This window comes from Naegleria fowleri (assembly GCF_008403515.1).
Source record: "Naegleria fowleri strain ATCC 30894 chromosome Unknown tig39, whole genome shotgun sequence".
Lineage (NCBI taxonomy): Eukaryota > Heterolobosea > Eutetramitea > Acrasida > Naegleriidae > Naegleria > Naegleria fowleri.
This window is the reverse complement of record NW_025407971.1, coordinates 10,129-22,687: the sequence shown is the minus strand read 5'-3', so window position 1 is coordinate 22,687 and position 12,559 is coordinate 10,129. Positions and strand designations below refer to the sequence as shown.

At 36.9% G+C, this 12,559-nt stretch overlaps 7 protein-coding genes across 7 annotated transcripts in view; 2 read left to right on the top strand and 5 right to left on the bottom strand.

Annotated features, from left to right (window-relative positions):
• FDP41_004630 (uncharacterized protein) overlaps nucleotides 1-1,060 on the bottom strand; it is a gene marked incomplete at both ends in the record, with an annotated part of 1,359 nt that extends 299 nt beyond the window's left edge. The window contains 3 exons of the mRNA XM_044708066.1: nucleotides 1-222; nucleotides 318-638; nucleotides 781-1,060. The exon at nucleotides 1-222 is cut by the window's left edge and continues 299 nt beyond it. Of these exons, the coding sequence (XP_044561037.1) occupies nucleotides 1-222; nucleotides 318-638; nucleotides 781-1,060 (823 nt within the window). The remainder of the gene's footprint in view (nucleotides 223-317; nucleotides 639-780) is intronic.
• A 500-nt stretch (nucleotides 1,061-1,560) lies between these two features.
• On the bottom strand, nucleotides 1,561-3,411 carry FDP41_004629 (uncharacterized protein; the record flags this gene model as incomplete). Its single annotated transcript, XM_044708064.1, has 1 exon — nucleotides 1,561-3,411. The coding sequence occupies one exon, from the start codon at nucleotides 3,409-3,411 to the stop codon at nucleotides 1,561-1,563; it is 1,851 nt and encodes a 616-aa protein (XP_044561036.1).
• Nucleotides 3,412-3,676: 265 nt separating this feature from the next.
• FDP41_004628 (uncharacterized protein) lies at nucleotides 3,677-5,062 on the bottom strand (the record flags this gene model as incomplete). Its single annotated transcript, XM_044708063.1, has 5 exons — nucleotides 3,677-4,073; nucleotides 4,303-4,318; nucleotides 4,404-4,521; nucleotides 4,857-4,870; nucleotides 5,008-5,062. The coding sequence occupies 5 exons, from the start codon at nucleotides 5,060-5,062 to the stop codon at nucleotides 3,677-3,679; spliced, it is 600 nt and encodes a 199-aa protein (XP_044561035.1).
• Nucleotides 5,063-5,358: 296 nt separating this feature from the next.
• FDP41_004627 (uncharacterized protein) lies at nucleotides 5,359-6,105 on the bottom strand (the record flags this gene model as incomplete). Its single annotated transcript, XM_044708062.1, has 2 exons — nucleotides 5,359-5,703; nucleotides 6,097-6,105. The coding sequence occupies 2 exons, from the start codon at nucleotides 6,103-6,105 to the stop codon at nucleotides 5,359-5,361; spliced, it is 354 nt and encodes a 117-aa protein (XP_044561034.1).
• Nucleotides 6,106-6,134: 29 nt separating this feature from the next.
• Nucleotides 6,135-6,588, top strand: FDP41_004626 (uncharacterized protein; the record flags this gene model as incomplete). Its single annotated transcript, XM_044708061.1, has 2 exons — nucleotides 6,135-6,254; nucleotides 6,379-6,588. The coding sequence occupies 2 exons, from the start codon at nucleotides 6,135-6,137 to the stop codon at nucleotides 6,586-6,588; spliced, it is 330 nt and encodes a 109-aa protein (XP_044561033.1).
• An 84-nt stretch (nucleotides 6,589-6,672) lies between these two features.
• Nucleotides 6,673-8,719, top strand: FDP41_004625 (uncharacterized protein; the record flags this gene model as incomplete). Its single annotated transcript, XM_044708060.1, has 2 exons — nucleotides 6,673-6,760; nucleotides 7,233-8,719. 2 exons carry the CDS (start codon nucleotides 6,673-6,675, stop codon nucleotides 8,717-8,719), a joined length of 1,575 nt encoding a protein of 524 aa, XP_044561032.1.
• Nucleotides 8,720-8,873: 154 nt separating this feature from the next.
• Nucleotides 8,874-12,559, bottom strand: part of FDP41_004624 (uncharacterized protein) — a gene marked incomplete at both ends in the record, with an annotated part of 4,318 nt that continues 632 nt past the window's right edge. Inside the window, 3 exons of the mRNA XM_044708059.1 lie at nucleotides 8,874-11,833; nucleotides 11,911-12,343; nucleotides 12,447-12,559. The exon at nucleotides 12,447-12,559 is cut by the window's right edge and continues 353 nt beyond it. Of these exons, the coding sequence (XP_044561031.1) occupies nucleotides 8,874-11,833; nucleotides 11,911-12,343; nucleotides 12,447-12,559 (3,506 nt within the window). The remainder of the gene's footprint in view (nucleotides 11,834-11,910; nucleotides 12,344-12,446) is intronic.

Genomic DNA, 12,559 nt, shown 5'->3' with positions numbered 1-12,559 from the left:
ATGCTTGTTTGAACAGTAAAAAACAATTCCATTCTTTCAAGACAGAAAAAGCTCCTTTAAAACCACCTTCGTATTGTGAAATGATACTACTCGTATTTTCAAAAAATAAAGAAGAATGAACTCCATGGAAATAATCAACTCCGAAACCAATACAAGCCATAATTCTTTTGTCCATTGGAAGAATTTTCTCAGAAATTGCATAAACTCCCGCAATGCTCATGCCTATGCGCAGATGTGACAATTAAATTAATCATATGAAGCAGTACAATCATGAATGATCATTTCGATATATGCAATGAGAACACAAGAATACTTACTATCTTCATGAGGCGAGCCAAGTTTTTCCTCATTTCCTCTCATCAGCGAATCATTTCCACCATCTACCAAGATCATCAATTCGATACCATGTCTCTGAATGATAATTTCATAACCCTCAGTCATTCCTATAACCCCAGTACCTCTATCAAATGTGTAAACAACTGGATTCTCATCAATACCATTCTTCTTTAAAAATTCACACAAATACTTTTCAGGAAAATAGACCAAATCATGATTGTTCGATTCTGCATGAACAGCATAAAGAACGTTTTTGTTCGGATATGATGCAAGTTCAATATTCTCCGTATTCTTATCCATTCCTATTGAGCAGTGAATAATAATTATTAAAGCGAATGATTGAGATTTTGAGATTGACGGATCAGTTGTGTTGTGATAAAAGTTGACATGATCGTATTCAATAACAACAACAACAACAACTACTCATTCATGAATTCAACTTACGACTCAAATCGGTAAACGCCAAGTTCGCCAAATAAACATTCTTGTTCATTGCTTTCAAATCAAAATACAAAGGCAATCCCGAATAAATGTCAAAGCCTCCACCACAACCGGCAATTAAAATATTCTGACAATCGGAAGCCATTTGAATCAGTGCATTGTTCATCTCACTCACTCCAATTTTAATTGGTGGTGTTGAGGATGAACTTGGAAAAGTTTCAAGATCTCTCTGTGCTTGATCCGATGATGCGGATGACGAGGGAATGAGTTTGTTGTTGAGCATTTTTTTTTGTTGAGTGAACTTGTCCGAAAAAGGTGCGAGTACTCGCTATTTCGCGCGCGAACAACGAACTGCATAACAAGTATGCATTTTTTTTCAAAACTCTGTGAAATGAAGATCTCTTCTTTGATTTCCAACCATGTACAATCACAGATTCGAATTCGTGGTTTAATCCACATCGTCCCATTTTCTACGTCCATCACTCCGGTTTCCTACCTCCAGATAGTGATGCAGCAATTGAAAGGAATTGGCCTGAAATCCAAGTACTACTACTCTGACAAGATTGAAGACTAAGGACCTTGTGTCCTTAGTTAGAATCCCAACTGGATTCGGTGTACATATACCTCAATAAATTTTTTTTCAAAACGATCCGCCCTATTCCTATTAGTGTCGTTGTATTGGAACAACTGCAAATTCAAAAGTATTAAGGTGCTCCTTAGGTTGACCTCACCTTAATGAATTATTTCACTTGTTCCCCTCTGCGACAACTTTTAGGTAAATATTCAATATTTCCACCTTCTCCTCAACAAATAAATCACATAAACGAACAACAGAAACACTGCTTGCAACCAGACAACAATCAAGAATGATTCTCTTTCTTGAATCGATTTCTTTCTGTCATTGGGATTGGATTGATAATTCTCTGAAAATAAATCATAGGAAACTTTTTGAAGAGTTGAAATGGCTTGTTCTCGTTCCTTTTGACGTTGTGTCGCATTCACAAATGGAGAATCGTCTTCAATTCGATACGTGACTGGAAATGCTGGTGAGTTCAGTAATTTCACACCCAATCTTGGGTTTGTGAAAAGATAGTGCAAGTAATATGGTTTGACTTGAATCATTTCTGCAAGTTCGTCCATGTAGAGTGTGTAATCGACTTGAATGGTATGTCGTTTAGAGTTGAGATATCTCTTTTGCATCTCCTTCTTTTTCATTTCGATATCCGCTTTCATTTCTGTTTCGGATGGCAAGTGACAGTCACCACGGAAGGCTTGAGCAGCAATTCTGGATTGTAATTCTGCGATAGGCATGATTGCTCCCAAAGGTTGAACCAATCCAATGAATGCAATGGAAGGATGTGACGGATGGAACATGTACTTGTATATATGTACTTGATTGTCGTCGCGATGACACAATGACAAGTCCTCAGAAATTTCATTCAAATATGAGAATTCAATTTTGTAACCTGTACACATAATTACTGTGTCAATATTGTGAACAACGGTTCCATCTTCAAATTCAACGGAATGACCGTCATTTAAAAACTTGGAAATATTCCGTTGAACATTAATGACTCCAGTTCGAATCTTTCCAACGAGTTCACTATTAATGGTTGGATGAGAACTCAGCAAGTGATGCCGAGGTTGCAAGTTTTTGTCCACTCCTTCAATATTTCCGTAAAATAACTTCATAGTATTTTCCATGACAAATTGTAAAGCAACAGTTGGTAACAACCATAAATAACGAGGAACATGATCGAGAGGAGAACCAAACAGAGATTCTCTTGGAATGATCCAAGTTCCTGAACGAGTGGAAAGTGTGACACTTTTTGCAACGTTTTTGGCCAATTCTGTGGCAATATCTCCACCACTATTGCCGATACCAATCACAAGAGCATTCTTATTTAAAAATTCTTCTTTGAATGGGTCCTTGTAGGCATGTGAATGCATGACATGGCCTTTGAAATGCTCTTTTAAACCCTCAAAGTGAGCCATTTGAGGTTTTGAGTGATGTCCAGTACAGGCCATGATAAAATCAAATTCTTCTTCCATTTCGACAAGGCGAGTGGTATCCGTGTCATTGCTACTATTAGCTTGTTTTACAGTTTTCACAAGATATTTTTCACCTTTTTTAGTAATTGATACCACTCGAGTTTCAAATTGAATATATTTCCACAATGAGAAGTGATTGGCATACATTTTAAAATACTCAATAATCTTGTAATGTGGTAAAAACGGAGGAAACTCATCTGGTATTGGGAAATCCGAAAAACTCATCATTTCCTTACTCGTATTAATCACTGTCGATTTGTAGACGGAAGAAAATTCACTTTCATTCTCGGAAAATCTCCACAATCCTCCAATATCATTAGTGGCTTCATAACACACAGGTTCAAAGAGAATACTTGGTTTTTCCTTCGAATTCGAGGAGTTTCTTTTCGGAAAGGTGCAATCCATCGTTCGATGGTCTTTTGAATGTTGAAAAAGTGGATATGAAGGAACGGAATCGGGAAAGAGTGTGAAATTGGATTCGAGGAGAGCTTTGATGGCACTGAGACCGCTTGAACCGCAACCGACAATGCACACACGTTTGGTGATGAAAGAATTGGAACCTTGATCAGAACTTTGAGCCATTTTTTGAAATTTTTACTTGAGAAGTGCGTCACCACAGAGGTCTTATGTGTGCGCAACGAGATTTTTCGCTGGAGTGAGTTGAGATTCGCTTGGATAATGGACTAGAATTAGTCCAGCGAAACTGGAGTTCTTTTCTCCAGCGAAACTGGTTTGCGTCACCCAAAAACTGCGTTGCAAATGCATAAGAGAATGGTGACTGTTGGCAAGTGACAGTTGGATGCATTTCAGGCTCGAGTTCATGAAAAGGACAATTGTCCTCTCCTCATCATTCAGAACATACGGATTTATGTTTGAAAAATCGTGTAATTACATCATGAGACAATCCTTCTTCTTCTTTGATTCCTCTTGTTTTTAGACCCTTCCTTTCCTTCATTTGGAAATAATACGGCTTGTATGCACTTTTCAAAAGTTCCTTAATTCCACTATTCAATTTACTTGAACATTCTTGAAATGAGAAGGCCTTAATTTCTTTGGCAAATTGTTCAACTTCTTGAGTGGTGACAGGTTTGCAACTTCGTTGTTGAAGGAGTTTCAATGAAGCTGGATCCTCACGAAGATCTGTTTTTGTGGCTGCTAAAACAATGGGAACATGTGGGCAGTGATGTGTGACTTCTGGCAACCATCTGGTTCTGACATTTTCGAAAGGATTTGGATCAACCACGCTTATACAAATGATAATGACGTTGGCACCTGGATAGGAAAGTGGCCTCAGACGATCTATTCATGTATTCCCAATGTTGTCAAATAAGAGTTCAATTATGAAATTTGGACATGGAAATCTTTTTCAATCAAATTTCTAATCCAAAAAAGGAATTACATACCACTGTGTCAAGAACAAAAGAATTGTAAGTCATTCAATAGAGAGTTGATGAATTGAAATTGAATACATACTAATCTTCCTGTCCAGCTGTTTTCGAGGATCGAGTGGTCATTCAAATTCATTTTTGTTAACACAATTGTCATGAAATTCCAGTACATCAAATCCAACTCACCTGTATCCCATATTCCAAGATTTACTTTAAATCCTCTATATTCCTGAATGAGATAGGTATTTTCAAAAACAGTTGGGATATATCCTTCTGGAAATTTGTTATCGACATAGACTTTGACCTGATGTGACAAAAAGTATTCACAAAATGGAAGTATTTACAAACAAAATCGATGAATGAAAAAACACCAAAAAAAGAGAAATATTTGCAAGTTCCATTTGTGTGACGGATGATGGATTGTGACCACATTTTGTGAGTCAACGTTTGGTAAAAAGTGGTGTTTTATGAGAGAGAAGGATTCGAATGGTTGATGTTGTTGTTTTGTAAGTGTTAGTGACAATGATGTTTTCAAACCATACAGTAAAGTTTGGACAAATTGAAAAATAGTTTCATTGTGGTGATGATGATGGAATTCCTTGTATAAGAACAAAAAAAAGAACATGATGAGATACATACCAGACATGTCTTGCCTGATATGGATGATGATAATGTTGTTGGTGATGATAAAAGGTGATAAATGTTCATAAATCATGATTCGGCAAAATAATTGAGAGTTTGAAAGGTTTTGATCTTGCCATCATGAAAACAATCGAGGACAACAACGTACCGACGGCACCATCTCCCACGACCACACACTTGATCTCTGTTTCGTTGTAGGGCATTTTGCTGAATGATCAATCACTGATTGTTGTGCAACAATAATGGATTTCACCGATGGAATTGGAAGTTTTTAATGTTTCGATAATTTTTTGTGTGTTGACAAGTGAGGGTTCCTCTTTGCAAGATGAGAGTCCAAACCGAGATGTTGTTCGTTGAACATTTATTACGTGTTGAACATTTGAAGCGAGCGAAGAAAACAATGGACATCCGTGCAGGTGTAAAAATTGAAAGACAAAGAAACCACAAAGGATAATGGGAAGAGTGAGAATTTATATTCTCAAAATTTGATATCAATAAATTATTCTTGCATTGGGTTTTGTTGTGAAACTGTTGCATTTCCATCATTGCCTTGTTGTTGTTGTTTCAAAAGTGAGGATGTTGCTTTTGGATCATTATATTCCTTCTCCTCAGTTTCTGGATCAACTTGACGAATGTACAAGACATTGTTGCACCGGATTAACAAATCTCCGAGGTTTCCTCTGAATGAACCATCAATCCATTCCTCACTATTTGCCAATTGAAAATTCATGTAGTGATCCACTGATTTTAAAAGTCCTTTATACTCCATACCCCATTTGAGTTTAACAACGACAGGTTTTCCTATCGATTCGTTGAGGAAAGGCTTAGGATTGACTAGATCGATCTAGTGTTAGAGTGATTATGGTAGTTGGTGGTCCATCATCATCATGATGAATCCGATACAGTTCCGAAAAGATGTATATTTTCATTCAAAACGTGTGTATATTTCACCACGATTATTATTGTGGTTGTTCAATTCAATACGGTGCAGGTCGCGGTTGTGTTGTTGAGATTAATTTTAGATAGTTAATCATCATCATCAACATATATTAATGTAGTATCATCATTCCGCATGGATCAGAACAACGGCATTTGTAATTATTCAGATCAAAATTATATTCATCCATATATATTTTTTACATTGTTCAACACAACAAATCAATTGATGATGAATGAATGAACAGAGGTGAAATAAAGATTTATCAGCAAATGAAAAATTGAAAAACTCAATACCTACCGAAGACATTTTTTGAACGTGCTGCAACAACACGAAAAATGAGTCTTCTTTCACGAGATTTACAAGCAAAGACTTCTTACAATTTGCAGAGCCTGGAAGGCATTGAAGGACAAAAGGGATACGGAGTGATTGATAACACAAATGGAACGGTGATCCATGTAGGTAGATTCAATAATTGGTTGACCTAATGATGGAACCGTATTATGTCATGACAACGTTCATTTGATTTTTTGGACATTTCCGTTACACAACATTTTGATGAATGGAATTATCATCTTAAAGAGTGAAGGAATTCTAAAGAGTCAACCGGAGCTTCTCACTCACATCCATTTCATGTTGCAAGATGTGAATGGTCTTCTCTCGTCCACCAATTCGGGAGAGTCCATGAAAAAATTACAAATTAAATTTAACGACCAACCCTCCACGCCATCAACCACCTATCATATTGCTCTTTCCAAAAGCTCTACCTTTGTCGTTCTCACCCAACAATAATTTATAGTATTAATTAATAATAATGATTAAATATCCTGTTATTCTTTTCATCGATGCTTGGTATAAATTTTGTTGAAAGAAAAAATGAAGAGTTTCACTAAATTATGTTCTCGCTCATTGAGTACTGCTGCTTTGTGGAAGACTCACTCTTCGGTGCGATTCTATCAGATTGGTAGGTTATGCTCAAATCATACAACTTTGAGTTGTTATTATTATTTACACGGAATGAAATTGGAATATTTTGACATTAATTATTCAAAAAACAACAAATGACAACATTCAATGATGAACAAATGATGATGATGAACAACAATGGGTTTTTTGAATGAAATTTATTAATATTGCACTTGTCAATTCTTCAAATTATGCTTTCATCATCATACGATATCACAATATCATCATCACCATGATGAAACACAAATTCATTCAATTAATGTCGTTTTTTAATGAATTCATCGCATCTTTGTCATCATCATCAATATCCTATTGCTCATCATTGTCCAATCAATCAAAAACTTGAATATCTCATTGATTGTCTTCTTCCTTGTTCCATCCACATTTGGTGGCAATGGTATATATCATTCACGAACCCCAACATTCAATAATATAACCAAATTGGTAAAACATAACTTCCACCACAACAGACCTCGGAAAAGTTGCTTCCACATTTGCAATTCCCTCACTCACCTCATTCCAAAACAAAGCCTTGGAGGTTGTTTCATCCTCTGAGAATGATAAGGACGTTCTCATTCAAGCACCACTCTATTCCGGAAAGACTCTCTCCTACCTAATCCCCACTTTTGAAGTTGTTACAAAGGCTATCCGTGAGGAGAGATGGAAGGAACGACCAGGTTTCCGTGCTTTGATTATTGTCCCATCACGTGAAGCAGCACTCGCAGTTGGAAGACAAGTCGATCAATACATTAATTCATTACCAGAAAGTGAACGTCCAAATATCTCTGTTGAAAAACCCTCTCTAGAGGTCTACAATAGAAATGCCTCCATAAAGCAAGGTCATGAAATTATTGAGGAATACAATGATTATGAAGCTTATGAACATTCACAAACTCGTAGAGAAAATGTTTATGGATTGTCGTATGCAATTACATGTGGAGGAAAAAGTCTTGAAAAGGAAATTACTTTGCTCGATGCGAGCGAACCTGAGATTATTATTGCAACTCCTGGAAGACTTTTAGAACATTTGAAGAACTCTGATTACTTCCGCAATGTCAAGATTGTTATTGTTGACGATTGTTCCATGTTCAAGGGTTCAATGGCTTCCATGATGGACCAAATCTTTACTCCAGAGAATATTTCACCAAATGCTAAGAGAATTTTTATCAATGACACGGAGGGCGTCTTTTCTAAATTTTTGAGAAATTCTGAAAATGTTGAAGTTCTTACTAGTGAAGAAACTATCACAAAGCACAACGTGAAACAATCAATCATCAAGACACAAAACACTGCCGAACAATTGAAGGTGTTATATGGTATTTTATCAGAAAATAAGCACAAGAAGGTTGCAGTTTTTGGCGACTCGGCAAAAATCATTCACGCACACTATTTAATGGCAGAAAATAATCTGTTTTCTTCTCTCATTAGTTCCCGTATTTCTCCAACAAGAGCCATGACTGCCTTCAGCTATTTCAACGAACTGGAAAATGGTATTGCTTTCTGCAGTAACATTGCATGCCCAATGAATCCAAACGTAGATTTGGTCATTCACTTGGATGCCCCTGCCACACAACAAGTTTATGAAGCAAGAGTTTCTCGTGCTTATGGAAAGAGCAATTCACAATCTATTGTTCTCATTTCATCTTCCACTCAAAATGTGCCAGAATATTTGAGTAGTGTTTCTTCATCTCCAGCTCCTTCTGGTTCCAACTCTGAATTTGTGATCAAACCACTCAGAGTTGCTAAAGTCCATCAAGAAAATGGTTACTATTTGCTGTTGAACTTGGTGACCAAATATGCCGAGTCAGAAATCGACAAGAAGGCTGCTGTTGAGAATGCCATAACTACTCTCAAAGAATTGGGCTTTTCAGAGGATTTACCAAAAATTTCTAGACACACCGCCATCAAAGTTGGTTTTGAAAAGGAATTTCTTGAGGCTGGCTTGTTGATGCCTTAACTGATCTATCCTATACATTAAAAGGCTTTATTGTCTGTATTGTGTTGCACTCATCTCATTCTTTAATGATTCGGGAGTTGTCGATGATCGTCTCCTCTTTTTGATGTATTGTGGTTTAATGTCATTTCAGTGTTCATGCCAAACCCTTGCCATTCTAAGCATTCTTATTGAGCTTAATAGGTGCCAATTTCGTGGTGGCTGTTGGAGTGGAGCTTGTGGTTGCGGATGAACTCGATCTGCTCTCAATAACCATCGTTGGCGTCACAGCTGGTGTTGTAGATGTTGTTTCTATGGTATGGTCTTGCATGTTGATATTTTCCTCAGTTTCCAATAAATTTTGTACATAATTTTTAAGCTTGTCAATTTCCTGTTGTTGCTGCTCGAATCGTTTGTTATTTTTTTCCAAACTGTCGACAAATTCTGCAACCTTCTTTCGATCGAGACCTGTAATGGTGTTATCCGATAATCCAACATTACCACCCTTAAGGTTTGGGTCACCACCAACCATGGATCCTGTATTAATTGGCACATAATAGGTATCAGGTGTTCGAATTCTATTGAGAGAGGACCGAACAGATGTGGCACTTCCGGCACGTCTCGACCTTGCTGAAGAGATGGTCGATGCAGCAGTGGAAGTATTCAATTCCTTTCCTTGTTGTTGTTGTAATTGTTGCTGTTGGAAATGTAATGCATTCTTCAATTGGTATTCGAGTGAAATGATGCGTTGTTTGTACTGTTTTTGATCCTTTCGTAATTGATTAATTTCTTCGACAAGGACAGAATTTTCATTATTCTTTCGAACCAAGTCGCCCTTCAAATGTTCCTCACGTGTAGAGAGTGTTCTCTTCATACCTGAGATGGTTTGTTCTAAAAATCCACGTTGTCGTTCAAATTCCTCAATGGTGTCACGCAATTTCTCTCCTTGGTTATTTGCTTTAATTCCCTTCGTGAGAATGTTGTTGTAGCGCGAAACAATTTTCTTGAGGTGTACATTGGTGAGTTTTGAATCGCCATTACTTGTCAAGTTGGATAATTCTTGAATTAGTAAAACGAGCACACGAGTCTTGTCATCCACTGTTTGTTTCAGTTTGACAGATTCGGATTGGATGACTTCAATTTTTTCATTCTTTTGAGCTATTTGTGATTGCAAGTTGTCATTTTCAATCTTGGCTTGTAACAACTCCTTTTCAATATTTTTCAAATCCTCTCGCAACTCAGCAATGAGATTTTCCTTCGGCGACACTTCATTCTTGAGTTTGTTAAATTTAAATGTAAGAACATATCTCATTTGTTCTAACTCTTTGGCTTGACGGAAGAGGTCTTTCTTGTCTCGTTCTTGCATCAAAATAGCATCTTCTTGCTTCTTCTTGTCAACTTGTAGTGTATCTATAGTGGTGCGATATTCATCATTCTTCTTTTCCAATTGGTGAATTTTCTCTTCTTGTTTCGTAATCTTATTTTTGAGAGCCACAATTTCCTTCTTGAGCTCTTCAACTTTGGTTCCTTTTTTGACGGCTTCACCTTTTGCCTCAATGACAGATTGTTTGTGTTTTTCAATGGTGTGAATGAGTGATGTTTTCACTCGTTTGAGTTGTGTATCAAAGTCTTCCTCTGCTTGTTGAACCGTTGATTGATAAACACTCGAAAGCTGTTTAAAATCTTGACTCAAATTGTCATAGGTCTCAACAAGTTGAAGTTTTTCTTCTTCATACTCTTGTTTGAGTTTTTCAATTTCCTCTTCATGTTTTTCGGTCATGACTTTAACCAAGTCGACAAAGTAGGCTAATTTTTCTTTCAACCCTTCCACTTCTTTCTCATATTTTGATTTACATTCAGCAACATTGGACTCGGCAGTGATCCGTTCCTTATCAATTTCTTCTTGGTGCGTATATTCAATCTTGTTCAAGTTTTCCTTAAATGAAATTTCTTGATCTGCGAGTTGTTGTTTGAGTTGGTTGTTGACACGTTTGAGTTCCTTAATTTCGTTTGTATATTGAATGCGTTGTTTTTCCATCTCTTGGGTGTATTGATCGTTCAATTGCTCAATCTTTCGTTCGTGGTCGTCATGAGCTTGTTTTGACTTATCGGTCAGCTCGACAATTTGTTGTTCAATTTCTTCCTCACTTCCTTTTAGTGTATAGTACAAGTCATAGAATTTGTCAAAATCAAAGTTTTTAAATTGAATTGGTTTTCCATCTTTCCACGTGTCCAATTCCAACATAAAGAGTGTGTCATCGGAACCCAAACTGAAAAGGAATCGTTCATCACTTGTGAGCATTAATGAAACGACCGAGCCATTATGTACTTCGTATTCGAGAAGTGCCTTATCTAAATTGTTGACAGGTTTTTCTGGAGGCCATGAATACAATAGTAATTTTCCACTCGTTGTCCCAACCACTGCAACCTCAGAATATGAACTGTAAATGATGGAAGTTAAATCTTCTCGTGTCGGTATTTGGCTGTAGAGTGTTCCATTTCTAAAAGTCCACACATTGCCATCATTTCCTACAGCACTGCATGTATTTGTTTTGTTATCATAGGCGACACATCGAAAGTTGCATGTCTTGACAACATTTTCAAAAATTCTCAACTTGTCTGAAGCTAAATCCCACTGACAAATACTTCCATCAAAACTTGCAGATGCTAAATGTATGTCATCTTTCCCCCAAACAATGGATTTGATGATTCCAGAATGTCCTCTCAATGTATGTACAACTTGAAATGTTAAAGAAGATATAATGAGAATGGATGTGGCAGAGACACACGCAAAATATTGTCCTCCATTGCAAAAGGTAGCAATTTTGCAACTCTTTACATGCCAATCGTGTAATAAATAGAGATCTTTGGATAAAATGGCAAAACAACTCAGTTTGTATCGAAACCCTATCAAAATTCTTGTTCCTGTTGGATCCATAGACACACAATAAATATCTTCGTCGAAGGTTTTCTCCAGTTCTACTTGTCTCTTCATGTAATTCCATATCCTAAGAGTTCGATCAGAACCACATGTGACCATGAGAGGTTTTTGTACACAAGTTGCCAATCCTTGCACTAACTGTCCATGAAATCCAATGGGCAGCAAGGTGAAATTGTTATCATTTTCTTTCAAAATGTCTACATTTGTTAAAGAAAAGTAGGTAAATTTGTTGTCATCGTAGCAGCAAATCACATTATTTTCTTTTTAGAGACACATAGCGAGACGATTTTTCGTTTTTCTAAGGTTCTGAAACGTTTGTAGTGATTAAAATATTCAGAGTCATAGGTTCTTTCAAATACTGAGAAATAACCATTTTCTCCAGCACATACAAAACCTCGATCAATAGCCTCAATACACAAAATTCCAGAAGCATTCGGATGTACGTTGGAGAAGGTCTTGACAACATTTTTGCCATCGATCACTAGAATTTGGCCTTCCTCTGTACCAACAAGTAGTTTTTCATCATCGAACCATGTGTGACATCGATAGGTATACTTGTCACTTCCAATTGGGTCGATATGCTTCAATTCTCCTTCTGTGAAACGCCAGATTTTCATGTCGTCGGGACCTGTCGTCGCCATTTGCCAGTGTGAGTAAGGGTTTATCGTGATTTGAGTCACACGGAAGGGAATCTTTTTTACTTGATACTTTCTATGAGATTGTTAAGTGGAGAATGTAGAGGTGGAATTAAATAATTCGAAAAATCGTTTCCAAAATATACATCTCAATATGCAATAAATGCACACTTACGTTTGATTTTTCTAAATGCCATAAATAAATGGATTGATCTGGCTCATCTGTCACTGCTGCCAAATATTTGGCATCTCGAGAAAATGCCATTGAAATGACTGGAGATGGTTTTC